General features: G+C 40.3%; 2 protein-coding genes across 4 annotated transcripts in view; one reads left to right on the forward strand and one right to left on the reverse strand.

The window, feature by feature from the left end:
* The window catches only part of TUBGCP4 (tubulin gamma complex component 4), a 45854-nt gene extending 39049 nt beyond the window's left edge, over positions 1-6805 (forward strand). Inside the window, exons 14-18 of the mRNA XM_079127778.1 lie at positions 1754-1931; positions 2471-2605; positions 4115-4231; positions 4830-4969; positions 5778-6805. Coding sequence (XP_078983904.1) covers positions 1754-1931; positions 2471-2605; positions 4115-4231; positions 4830-4969; positions 5778-5790 — 583 coding nt within the window. The 3' untranslated portion in view covers positions 5791-6805. The remainder of the gene's footprint in view (positions 1-1753; positions 1932-2470; positions 2606-4114; positions 4232-4829; positions 4970-5777) is intronic.
* The window catches only part of TP53BP1 (tumor protein p53 binding protein 1), an 86839-nt gene continuing 73559 nt past the window's right edge, over positions 6572-19851 (reverse strand). For all 3 annotated transcript variants that reach the window (XM_079127738.1, XM_079127737.1, XM_079127739.1), the window contains 8 exons: positions 19323-19753; positions 16031-16222; positions 15414-15629; positions 13554-13769; positions 9998-10092; positions 9067-9266; positions 8381-8526; positions 6572-8018 (listed from right to left, as the gene is read on the reverse strand). In XM_079127738.1, coding sequence (XP_078983864.1) covers positions 7831-8018; positions 8381-8526; positions 9067-9266; positions 9998-10092; positions 13554-13769; positions 15414-15629; positions 16031-16222; positions 19323-19753 — 1684 coding nt within the window. In that variant the 3' untranslated portion in view covers positions 6572-7830. The remainder of the gene's footprint in view (positions 8019-8380; positions 8527-9066; positions 9267-9997; positions 10093-13553; positions 13770-15413; positions 15630-16030; positions 16223-19322; positions 19754-19851) is intronic.

Consider the following 19851-nt stretch of genomic DNA (forward strand, 5'->3'; position numbering starts at 1 on the left):
TACAGGGCCTGGCTGTTGTCTCAAAATGGTGGCAGCCACGTGTAGTCAAACCTGTATGTACTGTGACAGAGAAGTTCCAGGCAACAGCAGACAGCTGGTGCTCCACTGGCGGTTGGCAATCAGTTTACTGACTGTTGTTGGACGATCGGGAGGTGAACCTTGTGTGTTGGGTGATGGATAGGAGTAAGGCAGGCGATGGACAGCGAGAGGCAGGCAAATGGCGGATGATAGATGCCTAACAGTGAGCAATCTGCACTCACAAAAGGCGTTGATATGCTGTCCATCTCTTCTTAACACCACTTTTTTCCATCCTCCCAGTTCTTTACAGCCCCTGTCTACTTGTTTTAGGATAGGCATCGCTTAGGCAATGGTAGCCTTGGCATAAGCTAGAAAGGATGAGGCTGGTTCAGGGAGAAGATTCTACAGCAGGTTCAGAGCCCAGCAAGCTGCAAAACCTTGTCCAGAGAGCCTCCAGATCTCTACAGCTCACAGCATCCCACAGACCAGCAGTCCACTTCCCTCCTCACTTGATATGTTATTACCTCTATTTTTTAATTTTTAAATTTTATTTTTTCTAATTAGTTGTACATGACAGAATGCATTTTTAAGAAATCTAGTGTGGAAGTTTTGTTTTTTTTAGCTTTTTATGAAAATTTCTAAATATAAACAAAAGTATAGATTATAACAAACTCTGAAAAACATCCTCATTATCCAACTTCACCAGCATTATGCTGCTTGCTTCAACTCTCCCTTCCCTGTGTTGTGCTGTAACCCAGATATGCCATTTTACTTGGCTCCTGTGCAGTTCAAAAAGGCATGTTTTCAACATAGTTATGGTGCCAGTATCATACCCAGGAAAACTAACAGTAATCTCTTATAACCTAATCCAGTCTACAGTGACATTTCCTGTTACCTAAAAAGTGTCTACACTGTTAGGTTTGTTCAAGTTAGTATCCAGAGAATACTATTTCAGTGTGTTTCTTCCATTTGAAGTATATCAAAAGATTTTTAAACTGAGTGGAATTGGATTATATTCTGCATACCTGCCTGTGAACAAGTACATGCCTCTAATTCTACCAAAAACTAGCTGTTCTTCTCTTGTGTCTTCTCAGACAGGGTCTCAGCATTAAGCATTTAGCCCCTCAGCTTGTTAGAGGCAGGGGTCTGCTAATACATTCTTCTTATCCTTACCTGCAAGACCCTCCTGCCTGCTTGCCTGCCTTCCCACTCACACATTGTCAAAAATCACTTCCCAGCACAAAAACTAGAACACTGATGATAATGTTCAACTAACTTATATGGTCCTTCCCAGTTCTGTCCCCTTGCATCTCCCAATCCATGGTGACTATTAATATAAACTCCATGTTTTCTTTCCCTTTTTGTACAATTTTGTAACATCAAACTATATTTCCTCAATTTGTTTTTTTTTTTGTTTTTTGTTTTTTGGGGGTTTTTTGGCTTTCATTTGTTTTTAAGAATTACTTAAAAGGCTGTATGTGATCTTTTGCAGTTTACCTGTTACATTCAAAATCATATTGCTAAGGGTCATTTTGTTGTTATAAAGCTGTATAGCTGATATTTGTCATTTTAACTGCTCTATATTTCATTGTATAAAGAAGCCACAGTGTCTTTGTTCACATCTCTAGCCATTTCCTACCTGCCTTTTGGGGAGATATGGGTAGCAGAGTCCATGTCTGTTGTGTGGAGGGACATGGGGGTTTGTGTCTTGAATAGCCTGATATTTCTGTCCTAGGTACAATGTTGTTTTTAAGTATTTACTGAGTGTGCGGCGAGTCCAAGCTGAACTGCAGCACTGCTGGGCCCTACAAATGCAGCGCAAACACCTCAAATCCAACCAGACTGATGCAGTCAAGTGGCGCCTGAGAAATCACATGGCCTTCTTGGTGGATAATCTTCAATACTATCTCCAGGTGTGTTCCTAGGGATGAGTAGAAGGAAGGGGTGTGAACAGAAATCTAGAAGGTTGTCTCAAGATACTGAGGAAGGTCTACAATTCTGTTTGGGAAAATGCTGAGGTTGAAAAAATTCAGGGCTTTTATCACTAGACATGAGCCTTGAGGGCATTCAGAGAAAAATGGAAATATACAGATAAAGGGGAGTAAGGAATTAGGATCTTTATCAGTGAAGCATTATTAATTGTTTACTTGTCCTAAGATTTGCTAGAACTTCTGGAATTCTCTAGGACTAAATCAAGTCAGTCAGTGGAGGGCATGTGTTGGGGCAGTTGAGAGTGGTCCAAGACACTGAGGATGGTTAAGAATTACACAGGTAACTAACTTCCCAAAAGGCTGGGCAATATCAGGGTGTCTTTGGTCAGCCTGAACATGGCTTGGTTAGAGGAAAGATGAGTGGGGAAAATGAATTTGTTCCTTCCTGTCAAGCACAGGACAGAATGCAGTAGGGCACTTAGAATATGCAAGGTGCTAAAAATTGTGCAACTGTCTATCAGGTAGACGTGCTGGAGTCTCAGTTCTCACAGCTGCTTCATCAAATCAATTCTACCCGAGACTTTGAAAGCATCCGATTGGCTCACGACCACTTCCTAAGCAATTTGCTGGCTCAGTCCTTTATCTTATTGAAACCTGTAAGTAGGGCTGGTTGGTTTTCTTAGACTGCACTGACTGTTCCCTTAGACACTTTGCATTGACAGGATATAAAACTATGATTAAGTACTTGTTCAACTCCACTTTCAAACTTTTTTTTTTTTACAACTTATAAAAAACAGAATGTTAACAGGAAATTTAAATGTCTTTGAATTTCTGAAATGTCGTATTATAGGATATGGTGAACAGCTATAGAGAAAAGAATTATATGTATTTAACTCTTAGAAAGATTTAAAGAAACTAAAAAAATCCTTCTGATACTACAGAAAAACCAATAAAAAGGCAGAATTCACTTTCTTAAAAATCTGTTGGATCAGGTTCAACCAGTCGTTTTAAAGTTGGGTATATCTGTAAGTACACATATATGTTTCCTTTGTGACAGTTATTCTCACTTTAGCTGTACATGTAATCATCTGGGACCTTTAAAAAAAATCTAGGGGGCTGGGGTTGTGGCTCAGTGGTAGAGCTCTTGCTTCACATGCGTGAGGCACTGAGTTCAGTTCTCAGCACCACATATAAATGAATAAAATAAAGGTCCATCAACAATTTAAAAAAATTTTTTAAAAAAGTCTAGGATCTAGAGCACTTTAATTAGAATTCCTAGAGTGGGACCCAGGCACCAGTATATTTTTAAAGATCACAGCTAATCCAATTCCAGGATAAAAATCAGATTGAAATAACTCCTGCTTTATCTGTGATGGGAGTTGGTTGTTACTGTTGTGTGTACCACACCATCATTGCTATAGACCCTTTTTGTTCTGTTATTTGCGGTTTGAACTTTTGCTACACCAAGGAAGAATGAGTTATGTAAATTCTACTCCAAGAGGGTTCCATGAAGTAAAAACAATCAAATACCACTGTGTTAGATAAACTCTGTCTATGCATGGCCTGGGCACATCCTTGGAGAAAAGCAGAATATCAGAGCAAGTCATCATCATTAAATATTTATTGAGTGCTTACTGTATGCAAGGCACTGGGGATACAAAGAGGTATAAGTCATGGCTCTGCCCTTAAGGAGCTCACAATCTAGTTGGAGAAACAAGACATATATTCATACAAAGATCAGTAACAACACTAATGGCCTGAACAATTGCCAAGTGAACAGTACAGATAATATAGCAGAGAAGTGAGGGCTCACTAAAGGCTACAGTGGGGAAGGAGTGCTTCACTGAGTATGGGACTTGCATTGGTATTTCAGAAATGAGTCTCCCAGATACCAGGAACACTACTCATAGCTCATAGGCAGGAACACACTGTTCTGAGAAATTGTGATTAATGTGGATAGAGTGGAAGTTTTGTGCAGAGTGGATTAGGAGAATAATGCAAGCAAGGGATGAGTCTGTTTTGCACATGTTGCATTTGAGGGGCCAGCAGCCTTGCAAGTGGTGGTGTCTGTCCTGAGGTCAGATATGGGAGGTCAACTGTTAAATCTTTTGCTTCACAGACGCATCTTCCTTCTTTTCCTAATGCTAACTCTCTTTTCTGGGTAGGTGTTTCACTGCCTGAATGAAATCTTAGATCTCTGTCACAGTTTTTGTTCACTGGTCAGTCAGAACCTGGGCCCTCTGGATGAGCGTGGAGCTGCCCAGCTGAGCATTCTTGTGAAGGTGAGTCTGCCTGGCCATTGGAAGTGTGCAGCCCTATCCAAAGGACAGAGGTTGTTTTGCCCAAGGAGAATTCATGATCTCTCCTCCAAGTCAATAAAGCATTTCCCCAATACATACACACAGAAATAACACGATACAGAGAAAAGTGTTGGTATCAGTAGATGATTAAAATGCCACCTCACAGTGTTCAAAAATAGTTCAGCCCTGAAGAATGTATTCAGCCCACCTACTGTGCATTGGCTTTGTGCTTTCTCACATCCTACATCCTTACTTCCTTAAACTAACCTCCTGTCTCACTGAGATTATAATTATCTGCCTGTAACAAAAAAGAAAAGTGAAAAGCTCTCCCCAACCCCTGGTACATGATAGAATATATTCATTTGAAATCATTTGCCAAATTCCTACTAACGAGAAAGTACTTTCATAGGAAGTCATGCATTTCATGGACCAAGTCATTTTAGGAGCTAATAGAAATGGGAATATGGAAAGACCAGGTGGTTCTGCAGAATTTTGAGCAAGGAACTCTTCTGCTCCAGGCCTCCACATGGAGAGCTGGTAAGTTTAAGGGGAATGCCAGCTTGAGTCCTCCTCTTTGCAGGGCTTTAGCCGCCAGTCTTCACTTCTATTCAAGATTCTCTCCAGTGTCCGAAATCATCAGATCAACTCAGATTTGGCTCAACTACTGTTACGACTAGATTATAACAAATACTACACCCAGGCTGGTGGAACTCTGGGCAGGTAGGAACAATCCTTGGGAAACTGTGTATAGCTTTTTAAAGAGTTGCCAAATTCCCTAACTGGAAGGAGACTTTAGCCATCATCTGATCCGAATACCCTCATTTTATAAATAAGGCTCAGAGATACAGGTATGTGTCTGACCATCTCTAATAATTTTAATGAAGATTATTTTCCAGTAAAAACCATCAACATAGGAAAATACTGAAACACATGACAGTGAGAAGGCTTTTAAGTCCTTTGCGAGGTTATGGGTTGTTATGCTGGGAGGAAGCATGCCTTCCACTCCCTAGTTGTGACACAAACTAGCTGTGTAGCCATAGGCACTGTGCTTTGCTGGGCCCCAGCTTCTAATTCTGTGAAAGGAATCGCATGTCTGTGAAAATTGCATGACCTTCTCACTGAGGCTTTTTAATCTAATAGTGAGATCCACTGGTATTTGGCTTCTCAGGCCTGTGTTTTTTCCATTCAGAAAAGTACTTTATTGCCCTTCCTTCTCTTTAAAATGTCCTCAAAGCAGGATTTGTTTTATTTATTTATTTATTTATTTATTTATTCGGTGCTGGGGATTGAACCCAGGGCCTTGTGCATGAGAGGCAAGCACTCTACCAACTGAGCTATATCCCCAGCCCAAAGTAGGCTTTCTTTTTTTTTTAAAGAAGTGGTTTTAACAGTAGTCAGAGAGACTCTGAATGTTAAGATGACATTATCTAGATCATAGGTTGCCCTGACTCATATTTCCTTGAAGACAATCTTAGGAAAGCATGGTATTTAATGAGCCTCTTTTTTTTTTTTTTTTTTTCCTTTGTAGTTTCGGGATGTGAAAACTTCTGGTTCATAAGCTGAAATAACAGTTAATCTCACCACATGCTCAAGTCTGTTACCGAAGATCTGTCCTATTCTCTAGCCACTCACCAAATGTCTGCAGCCTAATGAGAGGGCTTTACCTTTTCTCCTAGAAACAGTCCAGAGATACAGTTCCTTCCTATCATTCTCATTTGGAATGTGACTGCCCACCAAGGAGAACCTGTGGCATCAGCTATCCCTCTGCTGACTACACAAAGCTCTCATCCTTTACACTGAGAGCATTTGCTAGGCATGTTCATTTACTCACCAGTGATTATGGGGCGTTTACTATGTGCTTAGGTTCTGTTCAAGGTGTGGGAAATACAGTAGTAAACAACAGAGATCAGAAAGGTTTCTGTGCGCCTGTGTGTGTGGTGGGAGGTCATAAGTAAAAAAGGAATTCTGTTTATAAATAGGTCAACTGCTGGATGTTATCACCAAGCAAGAAAAAGGTGAAAAAGACTTTCCTTCTCCCTGTATCAAGTAACATATGCCTACACAGATTCTTTCCTCCTTCAAAATTTATAAGACTTCCAGCCTTAAGGATCTTCAAACTTGTGAATCTGAAGAATTTTGCAAGTTCCAATTCTTTCAGACAGGTAAAAGGGCAACTCTAGCTAATAACAATATATTTAAAGTATTTTTCCATCAAAGAAAAAGGTCTTTAAGAGAAAATTGAGGTCAAATTAAGATTTTTTTTTTCATAGTTTTTTTGTTCAGCTAACTTTATTATTATTATTTTGTGTGTGTGTGTGTGTGTGTGGTGCTGGGGATTGAACCCAGGGCCTTGTGCGTGCGAGGCAAGCACTCTACCAACTGAGCCATATCCCCAGCCCCAAATTAAGATTTTTAACTACTGAAAATTATATGCCCAATTATTCTACCTTAGACAAACAGCAGTAATTGAAGTTCCCCTGATATGACCCAATCATCATGGGTAGTCATTAATGTTGGTATCAGTGTGAATAAAATAAATATTCATTTAACATCACCTTCCAGACTGGGGAAAAGTGTGTTCTGGCCTCGATTGCAGCACTCACTCTGGTCTTCATCTCTGCTTCTTCCACCACATGTTATGATCAATTGCGGTGGTCAACTAGAAATGATCCCTTCCTCCCTCTGCTGCCTCTAGAGCAGGGATTGGCAAATTCTGGCTTGCTGTTTGTTTTTGTAAATGTAGTTTTGTTTTTATTTTAAACATAGCCACACTCATTTGTTTACATATTGCCTACGATTGCTCTCATCTTCTCACAGCAGAGATGAGTCGTTGTGACAGACCAGATGGCCCAAAAAACCTAAAAATTGTTACTGTTTGGCTCCTTATAGAGGAATGTGTTGGGTTCTGTTTAGAGAACAAGAGGACATGAACAAGGATAATGCTAGGGGCAGGGAAGAAATAGCTTCTAGCAATTGTGACAATAATAATATATTGGCTCTCCCACTAGGACTTTCAATATCTTACAGAGTCAAGCTTATAGTCCCATCAAGCTTATAGTCACTCACCACTCACTAATTGATCCTTTTCCCTTGCATGTCAGCTGTCAGTGAGCTCTACATTTAGAAACTTTTTTTAATAGTCAGAGCTCTTTCCAGTTTCACTTAACTTTTGGCATATTAATTTGGTCTCTCACCTACTTTAAAATTTGAGTTTTTGGAAGCACAGCATTTTAGACAGCCTGGGATAACTTTTTGACAGTGATGCCACAAACTAAAATCTTCTACTAAATTTTTATCTTCCTTGGCTAGCTGTCCTCCTGAAATGAGCAAACCTACTGAAAACCTCCAAGATACTATGTTTGTCTTGTTATTTGTCATGAAATTAAGCTCAAAGAAACAGATGAAGAAATCCCAGTTACTACAACCAAAGAGATTCAACATTTATTTTATCATAAAAGTCCAGCAAATAAAACTATATACAAGATCCATGCAAAGAATCCAGTTACACACAAGACACATTTAAAACCTGGTTAAAACACAATCTCCACAATAGGGAATAAAACCGGTAAGACCAAGTATCTTTAGTGAGAAACATAATCATGTTTATATTTTGGATGCTGCTTGAATCCAATTCTCTCCCCAACAATGAGGCACTGGATCACCCACTCTTGTGACACCACAGGCAGCTGCAATGCTTCAGCACACTTCAGCACAGAAGCTGGGCATGAGGGGTCTGTCACCACCACATCAAATACCCCTAAAGCAATATCTGCAAGAAGTAGGGGAAAGTGAATGAGGAAAGGATATCAATTTAGCCCCCCATTAAAAAGACAGGTGTGCCTTCTAGCCAATGCCTTCCAGTACCCAAACTAATAAAGTCCTATTATGTCAAACAGTTCTGATCACAACCAAAAAATATATGCTGACCTTGTAGAAATGTTTAACAAATACACCACTGGAAACAAGTAGAAGCATGAACAGCTCAGTGCTTCACTCACATTGACAGGTTGTACTTTTCTTCTGTTTGAAATATCGATAAGGTGAAACTCCCAGAACTGAGACTTGCATCACAAGGCCTAACAGGGGTCTAAGGATATACTTGGAACAATAACACACACATTTTCCAGGTACCTTTGTTATGGGCACTTGAATGGTGCTGCTTCACAGAGGCTGCCCCACCAGTCATGAGGATCTCAGACCAGAGTTCCAGGAAGTTCTGCTGTTGATCTGATACCAAGAGTACCTTCAGATTCTGGAAAGGGTTTTCACGGGGTTGCCTATGAAGGATTCAGAGATAGCCCTTTGGAATTGGAAAGAACCTTAGCATGATAATGACCAACAGCCATTCTGCGAAGGAACTCAGGTACATCTGTACCCTTCATAACTAAGCCCTGTATTAGGGCACCCCATTCCTTACCCCTTGGTGAAATGATGTATATTCTTTGGGATCCCTGGCCTTCTGATCCTACCCTTCTGACTCCCATGTTTGTCCAGGGACTGGGAATAATCTAAATCATGTGCCTGAACTTTTTTTTTTTTTTAATGCTTGCTTAAAACTTAGTTCCCTGACCTTATAGGTTGGGAATATTGAACCTACATATAAATCCTCACACATGTTCAAAGAATTCTGAGCCAATATGGAACTAAACTTTGGAAATAAAGCTAGATGAGCTGGTGAAGTCATTTCAAACCCAAATTCTATAATTTATTCTATAGACACTTCAGTTTCTAAAAATGTTTATCCTCTCACCTAGATTCTTCCAAAAGCTTGCTGTCTTCCTATCTCTTCAGCTCTGGATGGGCTCTCAAATACTCACCAATCCAGAATTTTTTGCTCCTCAAGGCTGTACCCAGCTGGTAGCAGATAATTACGGTAGTTCTGAAGCTGGTTGGCATGGCAACTGTCATGGACCCAGACATGAGACACACAAGGAATCCCACTGGCAAGGCACAGAAAGTACTTCCGGGTTCGACAATGCTGATCCGCAATTAGGAGACACTGGTAGGCTGTGTTACACTGGATGGAACAGAACAGTCAATGGGTCTGGAAATGTCTGTGGAAAGTTCCTCAGTAGTAGCTCTGATAAGCTATGGAGACCGACTTGGAAAGCTTTCAAATACTTTCCAAAATATGATTGTCCTTGAGGCCATTTCTCTCAAAGGCCCAAAATGCTTCCTTAAACATTCTTCCTGACTCTTACCCGTCACTTTCTGAGGGCCTAAATCCTGCAGGGACAACCAAACCCATGTACGTGTCCTTTTAAGGTAAGAATCAGCAACATATAAGGAATTTCTAATAAACATACATTTCAGTCTGCTTTATCACAGAAATAGAACCAGAGCCATTAACTAATGCAAGCTTCTATACATTTCCTTGTATACAATAAAAACTAAATTTCATGCAATGACTTTTTTTTTTTTTTTTGTTACTGGGGATTGAATCCAGGGCACTCTACTACTGAGCTATATCCCTAGCTTTTTTTTTTTTTTTTTTTTTTTTTTTTTTGGAGACATTGTCTCACTAAATTGCTCAGGTTGGTCTTGAACTTGCAGTCATCCTGCCTCAACCTCCAAGTCAGTGGGATTACAGGCATGTACCACTGTACTTGGCTCATGGAACATTTTGAGAGTTTTCCAGTTCCTGAAATCTGGCTACTTTATCCAATCTCCTGGACCTCTCAGGCCTTTTCTCAGTGCAGAAAGACTTCATTATTGTCACACAGGATAGCTACACAAAAAACTCCTCACCTGGGCTTCATTGAAATCTTCAAGGATATAGCCAGCTCCTGCTCGAAGCTGGGATTCTGTGTACTGCTTGTTGAAAGGAGGAATTTCTAAAAATTCTACATAAAAAAACAGATAACCAAGGTAATAGTTACTGAATTGGTTGGTTTCTTATTTACTATTTTATGCCTGCTTCTGACTGCCTCATTTTCTACTCCCCAGCTATCTCCACAGTAGTGTGTCCCCCAAAACAAGTTAAAGGCTTCCCCATAGGTCGGAAAGATCTGTCTTGAGGCCTATAAAATGCTGCCAAAAAGAAGGGACAAGAGCAGGACGGAGTGGGAAGAGGAGGACTGAAGGTAGGTCCTAGACCTAAAATCATCAAAGGTTCCTCTACACTGACTTGAATCAAGGGACTCTTCATGGGAATAGACAATGTAACCATTTCCCACAGTGACAATCCAATTTGCATAACCCTTACCATCAGAAAGGTGTCCTTTTGTCTAACCTAACTCTTTACAGCAGCAAACTAAACCCACTTCGAGTTCTGCCTCTGGTGGATATAAAGAATAGCTGATGATCACTTTTTATATATAATAAAGCCTTCAAATTCCCACTTCACTAAAACTTTTTTACCCACAGTACACTAAAACTTTGGTAAACCAGAATGCACAAAAATTTATGATTTCAAAAATTTAACTGATTAAGTGGAGGTTAATCAGAAAATCCTATTTCAACCTTTTCATGGAATACTATCTACCTTTGATGATCTTGAAGTACCTCAGGACACTGAACATCAATGACTGCTCTACAGTCTTGAGGGTGAAGTAGAAGATATGAGAGATGAGGCTGAAGCTGTAATGACCCTAGGCAATTAGAAATTGCTTCTTTTGAGCAAATATCTAATTTGAGCTTGTTTTCTTGTCATCTGCTCCTCTCATATATAACAACACATTAAAAAAAGAAAAGAAAAGAAAAGCAAGACATTAGAGATTTTAGTTAATTGGGATTTCTGGGAAATTAAGTTCTAATTAACTGAAATTTTATCACAAATAAAAAACCTAAACCAATGCATAAAGTTCAATGCCAGGACCACTCCCTTTCCCCCTTGTCCCCAGTGGTAAAACCTGGTAGAGCAGACCCCTGGTAAAGATGCCCTTTGGTGCCCTCCCTTCCTGCTGGAGCAGTTTAGGAAGTCCATTTCTCCAATTTTCAACTTTAATTTGGATTTAGTTTACTTTTGAGGTAAGAGTGCTCTGGCCAATTTGAGACTAAAATGAAGAGGTTATTTATTCCACCATTCTGATCTAGGAAAAAAGTACCAAATAAACCCAATTCATAGTCAATACCTGTGTCTGATGGTCCCTGATGATGTGCCACCTAACAAAAGCAAGGGCTATATTCCTAACTCATTAATAGTGTTTCATAAGACAAATATTTTTACCAATCTCCTGTTATAAAAGAATCCCCATTTATCTATAATATCTATCACACATAAGTTTCTTAAAAACTATTAATTCAGTAAAGGGTTTTTTCTTCTTCACTTTTTTCTTTGTGGTACTGGGAATGGAACTTGGGTCTCACACATGCGAGGCAAGAGCTCTACCTCTGAGCTATATATCCCCGGACCTTTTATTATTTTATTTTTATATGTTTTTTGTTGTTGTAGATGGACAGAATACCTTTATATTATTTTTAATGTGATGTTGAGGATCAAACCCAGGGCCTCACACACGCTAGGCAAGCGCTCTACCACTGAACCACAACCCCTGCCCTTATTTTATTTTTTGAATCAGGGTCTTGCTAAATTGAATACAATGGACTCCAACTTGAGATACTCTTGCTCCAGTTTCCCAGGTAGCTGGGATTACAGGTGTGTGCCACCATACCTGGCATAGCAAAGGATCGTTTTAGTACAGCTATCTTCAGCCATCTTGATATCAAGATAACCCTAAGCTTTCTCACATGCCAAAAGTATCAAGGATTCTGGTACTTGAAGCTAGTCTGAAGGAATCAACATAAAACTGATGCATACAACATAACTACACTTTCTACCCAAAACCTAGAGTTTTTATAAAGGGATCTAAAAAAAAAAATGTTCAAATACCTCTTCATTTAATTTTTGTTGAATAGAGTTTATTTGTGTCTCACCCAGGCACAAAGAATTTTAGGGAACTGAAGAAACAGCCTTATCTCATATCAAAGTTAATGTTTTTGACTATGCTGTGCCAAGTAACAAAACATCTGTAGTGCAGCCTTGTGAAGTGCTGGTTTGGGAAAGGGCTAGGAATTTGTTAGAGCAATATAGTGAAGGCAAAAATAAAAAAGACAGTGAACACTTTTAATGCCAGGCCATACCTTTATACAGACTCCTCAAAGACTCCCCAAATATCTGATCAATGTTTGTGATCAAAGTAAAACTAAATTCTTGGCTAGGAAACTCCTCACATACCTTATTCATCTCCCATTGAGATAAATATCTGAATTCTGTAAGACAAACTAGGCTTTACATATACTGAAGACTTGAAAATCCCACACATTAACTATACTTGCTCCCACAACCCAACTTTCCTGTCCCAGAGCATCTCTCTCTACAGCCTTTCTCTATATGCACCTTCCAAATAGCATAAATTCAAATTTCAACTTCCTGATCACTCTTCCCATGTCCTTGTTCACATGGCTGCAGCTGGTGAGAAGTTTTGGCATATTAGGAAAGTCATCTACACACCTGAAATGCCAATCATCACAGATCTTTAGTGTTATTTTATGACAACCACATTTCCTAATTTCAACTCTTGTGAGACTCAACATTGGTCAGGGTTCTGACTTGTAGAACGATAGTTCCACCTAATCCATTAGCCTCAACAGACACATTTGGATGCTACTGTCAGTCACTTACAGTAATGTACATACTTGTATTTGCTCATTCTCTCATAGATCACATACTTGTCAAAATATTGAAATAAATGTTACCTCTCCTCTCTTCAGCCTTTACCCAAAACACAAAGTGACAACTATAAAAATTTAGTTTATAGTTAACAAGAAAGACAAGAGCTGGAAAAGGTTAGATGCTATTTCTCTCAAATTACCCTAGGCACTGGGCAGCACACATTCCCAGTCTTAAATTCAGACCTCAAGAGAATAAAAACTCACTCTTCATATGAGTTTCCCCTAGAAATTGCCCCTAGGACAGAGAAAAGATGGTAGGGCATTCAGAAGCCTGACTGACGTGGATGGCAGCAGGAGGGTAAAATGACCACTCAGTTCTAATCCCAAATCTAATTATAGACAAAAAATGTAACCTCTCTCAGCTTGTTTCTTCATATGTAAAAGAGATGATAAAAATCTATCTCCTATATGCCTACCAGGACTGTTTTGAGGAACCACTCACCGAGAGGAATTCTGTGGAAACTCTAAGAGGCAGGCTTGGTACAAATTAATTTTCATTTACTTATCCAAGATTCCTATTGCCACTTGCCCAGCCTCTGCCATGCCTCAGCAGGGGACCAACCAGCACATAAAGTGAATGAAAATGAAGAAAACATTGAGTCAGAGCCCCTAGGGCTTCCTAGGGCCTTACCCTCCTCTTCCTCGCTGCTTCCTGTAGGACCATCTGATAGTTTGGAGCGGCTGGCCAACTTGTCACTGGTTGTGGCCATGGTGAGGAGAAAAGCATAGCCCAGAAACAAGGTTTTGTTGAGGGGTAAGGGTCCTCTCTGCTCTTCCAGGGCAGAAGGTTCACCTGTGTTATCTCCACTCTCACAGGGGCTCACAAACTCTCCTGCCCCCACTGCACCTGGAAAACAGTATAAGTACTAGGTGATACCAAGGTCCTAGCACCAAGCATGACCTGATGGGTAGGCCATGCCCTAAGGAACTTTTCTGAGTATGACCCAAAGACTATTACTATAGCCAAGCACTCTAAATGGCCAATAACATAGGATCAAATAACAACGAAGACAAAATTAATTAAATTTTACACAGGCGTGACAATGTACAGTGTATTATATTCATAAGTGAAAATCACTAGTATATTTTGACATATTCAAACCAAATACTTTTTAGCCATCTGAAGAAAGAGGTGATTCTAACAGAAACAGTTGTAAGAGTGAAAAGTGGAAGTCTTCAGCCCACTTTCACAGTGTGCTAATTTCCCCCAGGATATGTGATATTTTGAAGCAGTCTTTAAAAAAAATTTTTATTACCAAGAACTGTCCCCAGCAAATTCTCCCACCCCCATCTCTGACCCTTACCAGAATGGTACAGAGAATACTTGGTAATAAAGTGGTTTTATATGTAGATGAAGCCACATTAAAATACCCTGCCTTGATTCCTAGCTTCCAACACCTGGGTATGTAAGTGAACCAGTAAGTCTAGGACTCCCAGAACACCCATGCTATAAGTGCCCCAGTTAAGTCCTTGAGAAGAAAGCAAATACCTGACCTGGAGAAGTTGAATCACAGGTTTGCTAGGAGGCTAAGATGACAAAAACAGGTCATGCATGCCTCCCTAAAATAAGAGAACAGTCTCAGAAGCAATATGGTGTCATGTATACAAGGCTGGACTCTGAAATCAAAACTGCCTGAATTTGAATCCTGGCTTACTTTGGGAAAATTAGTCAACTTTTCTGTGCCTCAAATTCTTCAACTGGAAACAAATTCTAGCACCTATATTTTAAGGGATTATATATGAGGAAATATGTATGAAACATGCTCCATGCCTTACACAGTAAATATTCAATAAAAGTTAGCTGTTGCTGTTGTTATTGTTTTTAAATACCTTGAAACACAGTAGTGGTGCTAGACAGACAAGGAGATGACACAACACAAACACAGATAGGAGTTCTGCTGCCTGGACATGGTAACAACCAACAGAATTTCATTAGTGCACTAGCTTGAGAGTCCCATCAGGGCAGATTGAGGATTTTATTTCCAAAAGTCTCAGCCATGGCAGAGAATCAATAAAAAAAAATAAGGACTGAACTCCTCTCAACATTGAACATAAGTTACTAGAAAAGGGTTGACTGGAGGAAAGTAGGGAGAGAGGAGACATAGGCTGAGGTAAACCTTCAACAGGAAGTTTGAGAAAGCCTAAGCAGGAGAGATAGGAGCAGAATTCCCAGGAGGCAGAAGATAATGCAAAGAGATCTCATCTACTTTGATTCTGCTTAAAATTCAGTATTCCTTTCCCTTCTAGAACCCACATAGGAGTCAATGAATGTCTGGCTTCCTATTTACCCCACTTGAACTCTGTTCAGAGGATAAGGGGACAGGAGATGCAGTTAGCTACCTCTGAGTACCACCTATAGGCTTATGGGACCCAACCACTATAACTAGGACAGAAGTGCCATTGCTAGGTATAAGGCTACATCTCTTCAGCAGCAGATCCTGCATTCTGCCATGGTCTGCTGAAGGAAAATGAGACAAAAGGAAGCACTCACCAGGTTTTACAGTGGTAGACTTGCGGCCTCGCTTGGCAGGTGACCTTTCTTCTTCAGAAGTGATAAGTTTTCTTTTGCCTGAGGGAACACCCATGGAGGCACGAGGACTTTCTGTGATCTTACGGGAAGGGGTTGTGCTACTGCTGCTAGAGGCAGTGGGGGTGGCTGGAGAGCTGATGTTACTGCGCCGTTTCCGCTTACCTTCCACCAAATTGTCTACATAGGATAAGCCAAAGATTGATCAAATGAGGCCCTGAATTCCAAGAAGCTGGGAAGAACCTGATTTAGATGTCACAGTGCCTTTCCCCCACCTCCCACAAGAGGCAGGAAGCCTCTTTTGAAGACCATCTTATTTCCTGTTCAGTCTTTGTCATAACTGAGATGTATTTTGACTCCTATACCACTAGGGAAACCAGAAAAACCCTAAGGACTATTTGGTACTGGGCAGGAAACAGGTAAGGGAATAGTTCCAGAAAATGATAGCTCATGACCATCTGATAAGCCACATACAGAAATAAGTTAGGGAAACACAGACGATTGCTCTAAAAACTACTCCTCCCTCTTTAAGCAGTACACAGAGGTTCCACAGACAGTTGTTCATAAAGCAAAGGTCTTACCTAAGCTGATGTCTGCTGCCTTTGTGAGAGGTGTTACTGCCTCATATGGGCCAAGTCCATATTGCTCTCTCAGCCTGTTTCCTTGTTCCAAGGACAGGATGACAGCCATTCGCTTATACCACTTCCTTTGGCCTTCTTTTTCAATGCTGTAGTATAGCTCCCCAGACTCCTTCCTATGCCCTTTCACCACTCCTGCAGGGTAAAAACATAAAAGAAGCCTAATGTTGTATTAAGCTGCTTAGCACCCTCTCAAAAGGTGAAGCAGGCCTGAGTCATGGAACTCAGAGATCAATAGTGACTCAGTGTAAGGATTTAACAGAATTCCAGTTGTGAATTCCAAATAGTAAGAACACTTAGGATTATACTTATCTACTACTGTGGGATTAAGGACATTTTCTCATAGAAGGTGACCATCAGTTATAAAATAAACTGAAGCTTCCCAAGGTCATTTTTATGGATTGTTAGTGGTTCAAATGGTTGCCTTCAAGTGAAATGGCATGTGGTTGAGTGGTTAAGTCTTGTGTTAAGTTGTAGATGAAAAATGAGCTTTGCGGTGTCGAAGGTCTATAATTCCAGTGACTAGGGAGGCTGAGGCAGGAGGATCACAAGTTTAAAGTCAGCCTTAACTATTTAGCAAGACACTAAATGACTTAGTGAGACACTACCTTAAAATAAAAAATAAAGAGGTAGGGTGCTTGCCTGGCAAGCACAAGGTCCTGGGTTCAATTCCCAGCACTGCAAAAAACAAAACAAAACAAAATAAACAGGGCTGGAGATATGGCTCAGTGGTTAAGCACCCCTGGGTTCAATTTCCCAGTACAGGTCAAGAAAAATGAAATCATTATAACAAAGCATGTGTGTTGTACAGCAAAATCAGAACAAAGATATAAAGAAAAGAAAAAAGTAAATCCTAACTCTTCTGCCTAAATTTTCCTGCCTTTTACCTACTTTCCTGCTCTTGCCCTTAGGTTAGGAGGAACACAATATGGGGCACAAAACGAAACTGGGTTAGACCTGAGCCTAGGTCTAACTTCGCTGTGTGATTTCAGGCAAGGCCTATTTCCAATCATCAACCTCTCTATCAACCAACTATCTACAGCATACACATACCACACATACAACAAAAACAAGGCATTATTGAGCCAGATGTGGTGGTACAAGCCTGTAATCCCAGCTACTCAGGAGGATTTTCAGTTCAAAGTCAGCCTTAGTACTTAGCTAGGCCTTGGCTTAAAATTTAAAAAAATAAAAAGGGCTAGGGACATGGCTCAGAGGTAAAGTGCCCCTAGATTCAATCCCCAGTACCAAAGACAAAACAAAAAAACAAGGAATTACTATTAACATTCTTCACTCCTATAAAAAGAAAGATCCATTTTGTTCTCTCCTATTAGCTTGTGCTTAAGAAACCCAGAACCTCCCCCCAAGGAAAAGAGTACAGAGAAGAAAACAGGCCTTGGTTCTTTCCTGTCTATTCCACAGAATCATTCCCCTTGCCTGTTCATCTCCTAGCTTCAATCTCTATCACCAACTAAGTAACAAAGATCAATTTAAAAGGAAAAAGAAGCCCAAGGTAAAAAATACATTTAACACTAATGAAGAACTACTACAACTAGAAGCAGTCTAGTGTTGATAATAGAAGACAGACTCAATAAATGGAACAGAATCCCCACCCCTCACTGCCCTTATTCACTCTGGATACTAAACTGTCTTTGTCTTGAAAGGTCAAAAGTGAACCAAAAGTGAACAGTGGCTTTGTACTTCAAAGAACAACTAATGCATTTGATCCATACTGTGAATCACAGATCATAGAAGAGCCCCAATCTATGTGATGCTCTTAACTGATGCCTCACATATCTGTTTTCTTCAAACCAGAAAGCAGTTGATTTCAGGCATGCAAATGAAGCACTAACAGTTTCTTCCTAGGCTAAAAGATGTGAATGTACCTGCCACACACACCTACCAAGTTCCTATCAAAACAGTAGCAAGTTTAAAAGCCAATGGTGAAAGAATAGCATATGGAAAGGGAAAAACACTAACACTGAAAGTGGAGAACTCTGACAAATATTACCATCACCAGTGATGTCACATACCTTCCTTGGTCCCCATGATATGGTGGAAGGGTACTTCCAGTTCGGTGGCATTCTTATAAAAAACCCGTAACTAAGCAAGGTGTCAGAGTGCCTGTCTATAATCCCAGTGTCCCAGTAGGCTGAAGCAGGAGGTTCACAAGTTCAAGGCCAGCATCAGCAACTCAGCAAGGCCCTCAATAACTTAGCAAGACCCTCTCTCCAAATAAATAAATAAATAAAAGGGGATGTAATTGAGTGGTAAAGTATTCCTGGATTCAATTCCCAGTACCAAAATAAACAAACAAGAAAAACCTATAGGGGCTGAGGAGATAGCTCAGTCGGTAGAGTGCTTGCCTTGCAAGCACAAGGCCCTGGGATCAATCCACAGCACCAAAAAAAAAAAAAAAAAAAAAAGAAAAACCTATAACTCCAGTCTAATGATAGAACATTAGACAACCCAAACTGAGGAATGAACATTCTATAAAATACCTGTCCAGTACTCTCAAAACTTTCTAGGTCATAAAAAACAAAAGACAGACATTGCCATAAATCAGATGCAACCGAAGAAAACATGATGGCTAAAAGTAATGTGATATCCTGGATTGGATCCTGGAACAGAAAAAGGAAATGAAAGAAAAGCTGGTGAAAACCATGTGAAGTGTGGAGTTACTTCATGGTATGGACCAACATTGGTTTCTTAGTTCTGTCAAATGTATCATGCCAACTTAAGATGCTAACAATAGAGAAAGCTGGGTGAAGGGAAGGGTACCCAGGAACTTTGTGCTATCAGCATTCTGTACTTTGCAAATGTTCTCTACATCTAAAATTATTCCAAAATAAAAAATTTATTAAAAAAAACATACGGGCTGGGGAGATAGCTCAGTCGGTAGAGTGCTTGCCTTGCAAGCACAAGGCCCTGGGTTCGATCCCCAGCACCGCCAGAAAAAAAAAAAAAAAAGCAACAGGGCCTGGGGATGTAGCTCAGTTGGTAGAGTGCTTGCCTTGCACGTGTGAGGCACTGGGTTCAAACCTCAGCACCACATAAAAGAATAAAGATATTGTGTCCATCTATAACTAAAAAAATAAAAATTTTTACAGTAATGGAATCTCTGACTTTAGAGATCCTAGAAAAGGAGTGGGCTGGAGGAGATGACTTGGTAATTACTGACAGAAAAATAGACAGTCTTAGAGCACAATCTCTACAGATCCAGTTCTTTTATTACCTGCACTGAAATACTCATCCTCCGAGAGAGCCGTCACTTCAGTATCGAGCGGGATGGGGTCACACAAAAGAATGTCTTTGCCCAACACATCACACTCGTACCCATCATCAAAGAGCAATTTATACTTCCCAGCTCCAACATCTCGTGTGATTTTCCCAGAGTAAAAATAGCCATTGGATGACCACTTGGCTACAACACGGAGCCCTACAAAGCTGTTCCCTGGAGAGGATGCATCTAAGCCATCAGAGGAGCCAGCAGCAGACTGGAAAGGAATTTCTGGAGAATCGCTACGACGCAAAGCACTAGCACCCAGGTCTGTTCGTCTCGTAGAATCTGGCATACGGGGCACAATTCGAGTGAAGGATTTATCATCTGGTGACATGCTGGGTGAAATGTCCTCTATGCCCAATGGGCCAGGCACAACTGTTTCTCTAAAGAGATACAAGAGATAGGAGAAGGCAGTGAAAATATGATAGAAGTTCATATCTACCAATTTTCCCACTCCTTTGTCCATGATTCTGGGTAGCCC

Source organism: Sciurus vulgaris, assembly GCF_902686455.1.
Source record: "Sciurus vulgaris genome assembly, chromosome: 2".
NCBI lineage: Eukaryota > Metazoa > Chordata > Mammalia > Rodentia > Sciuridae > Sciurus > Sciurus vulgaris.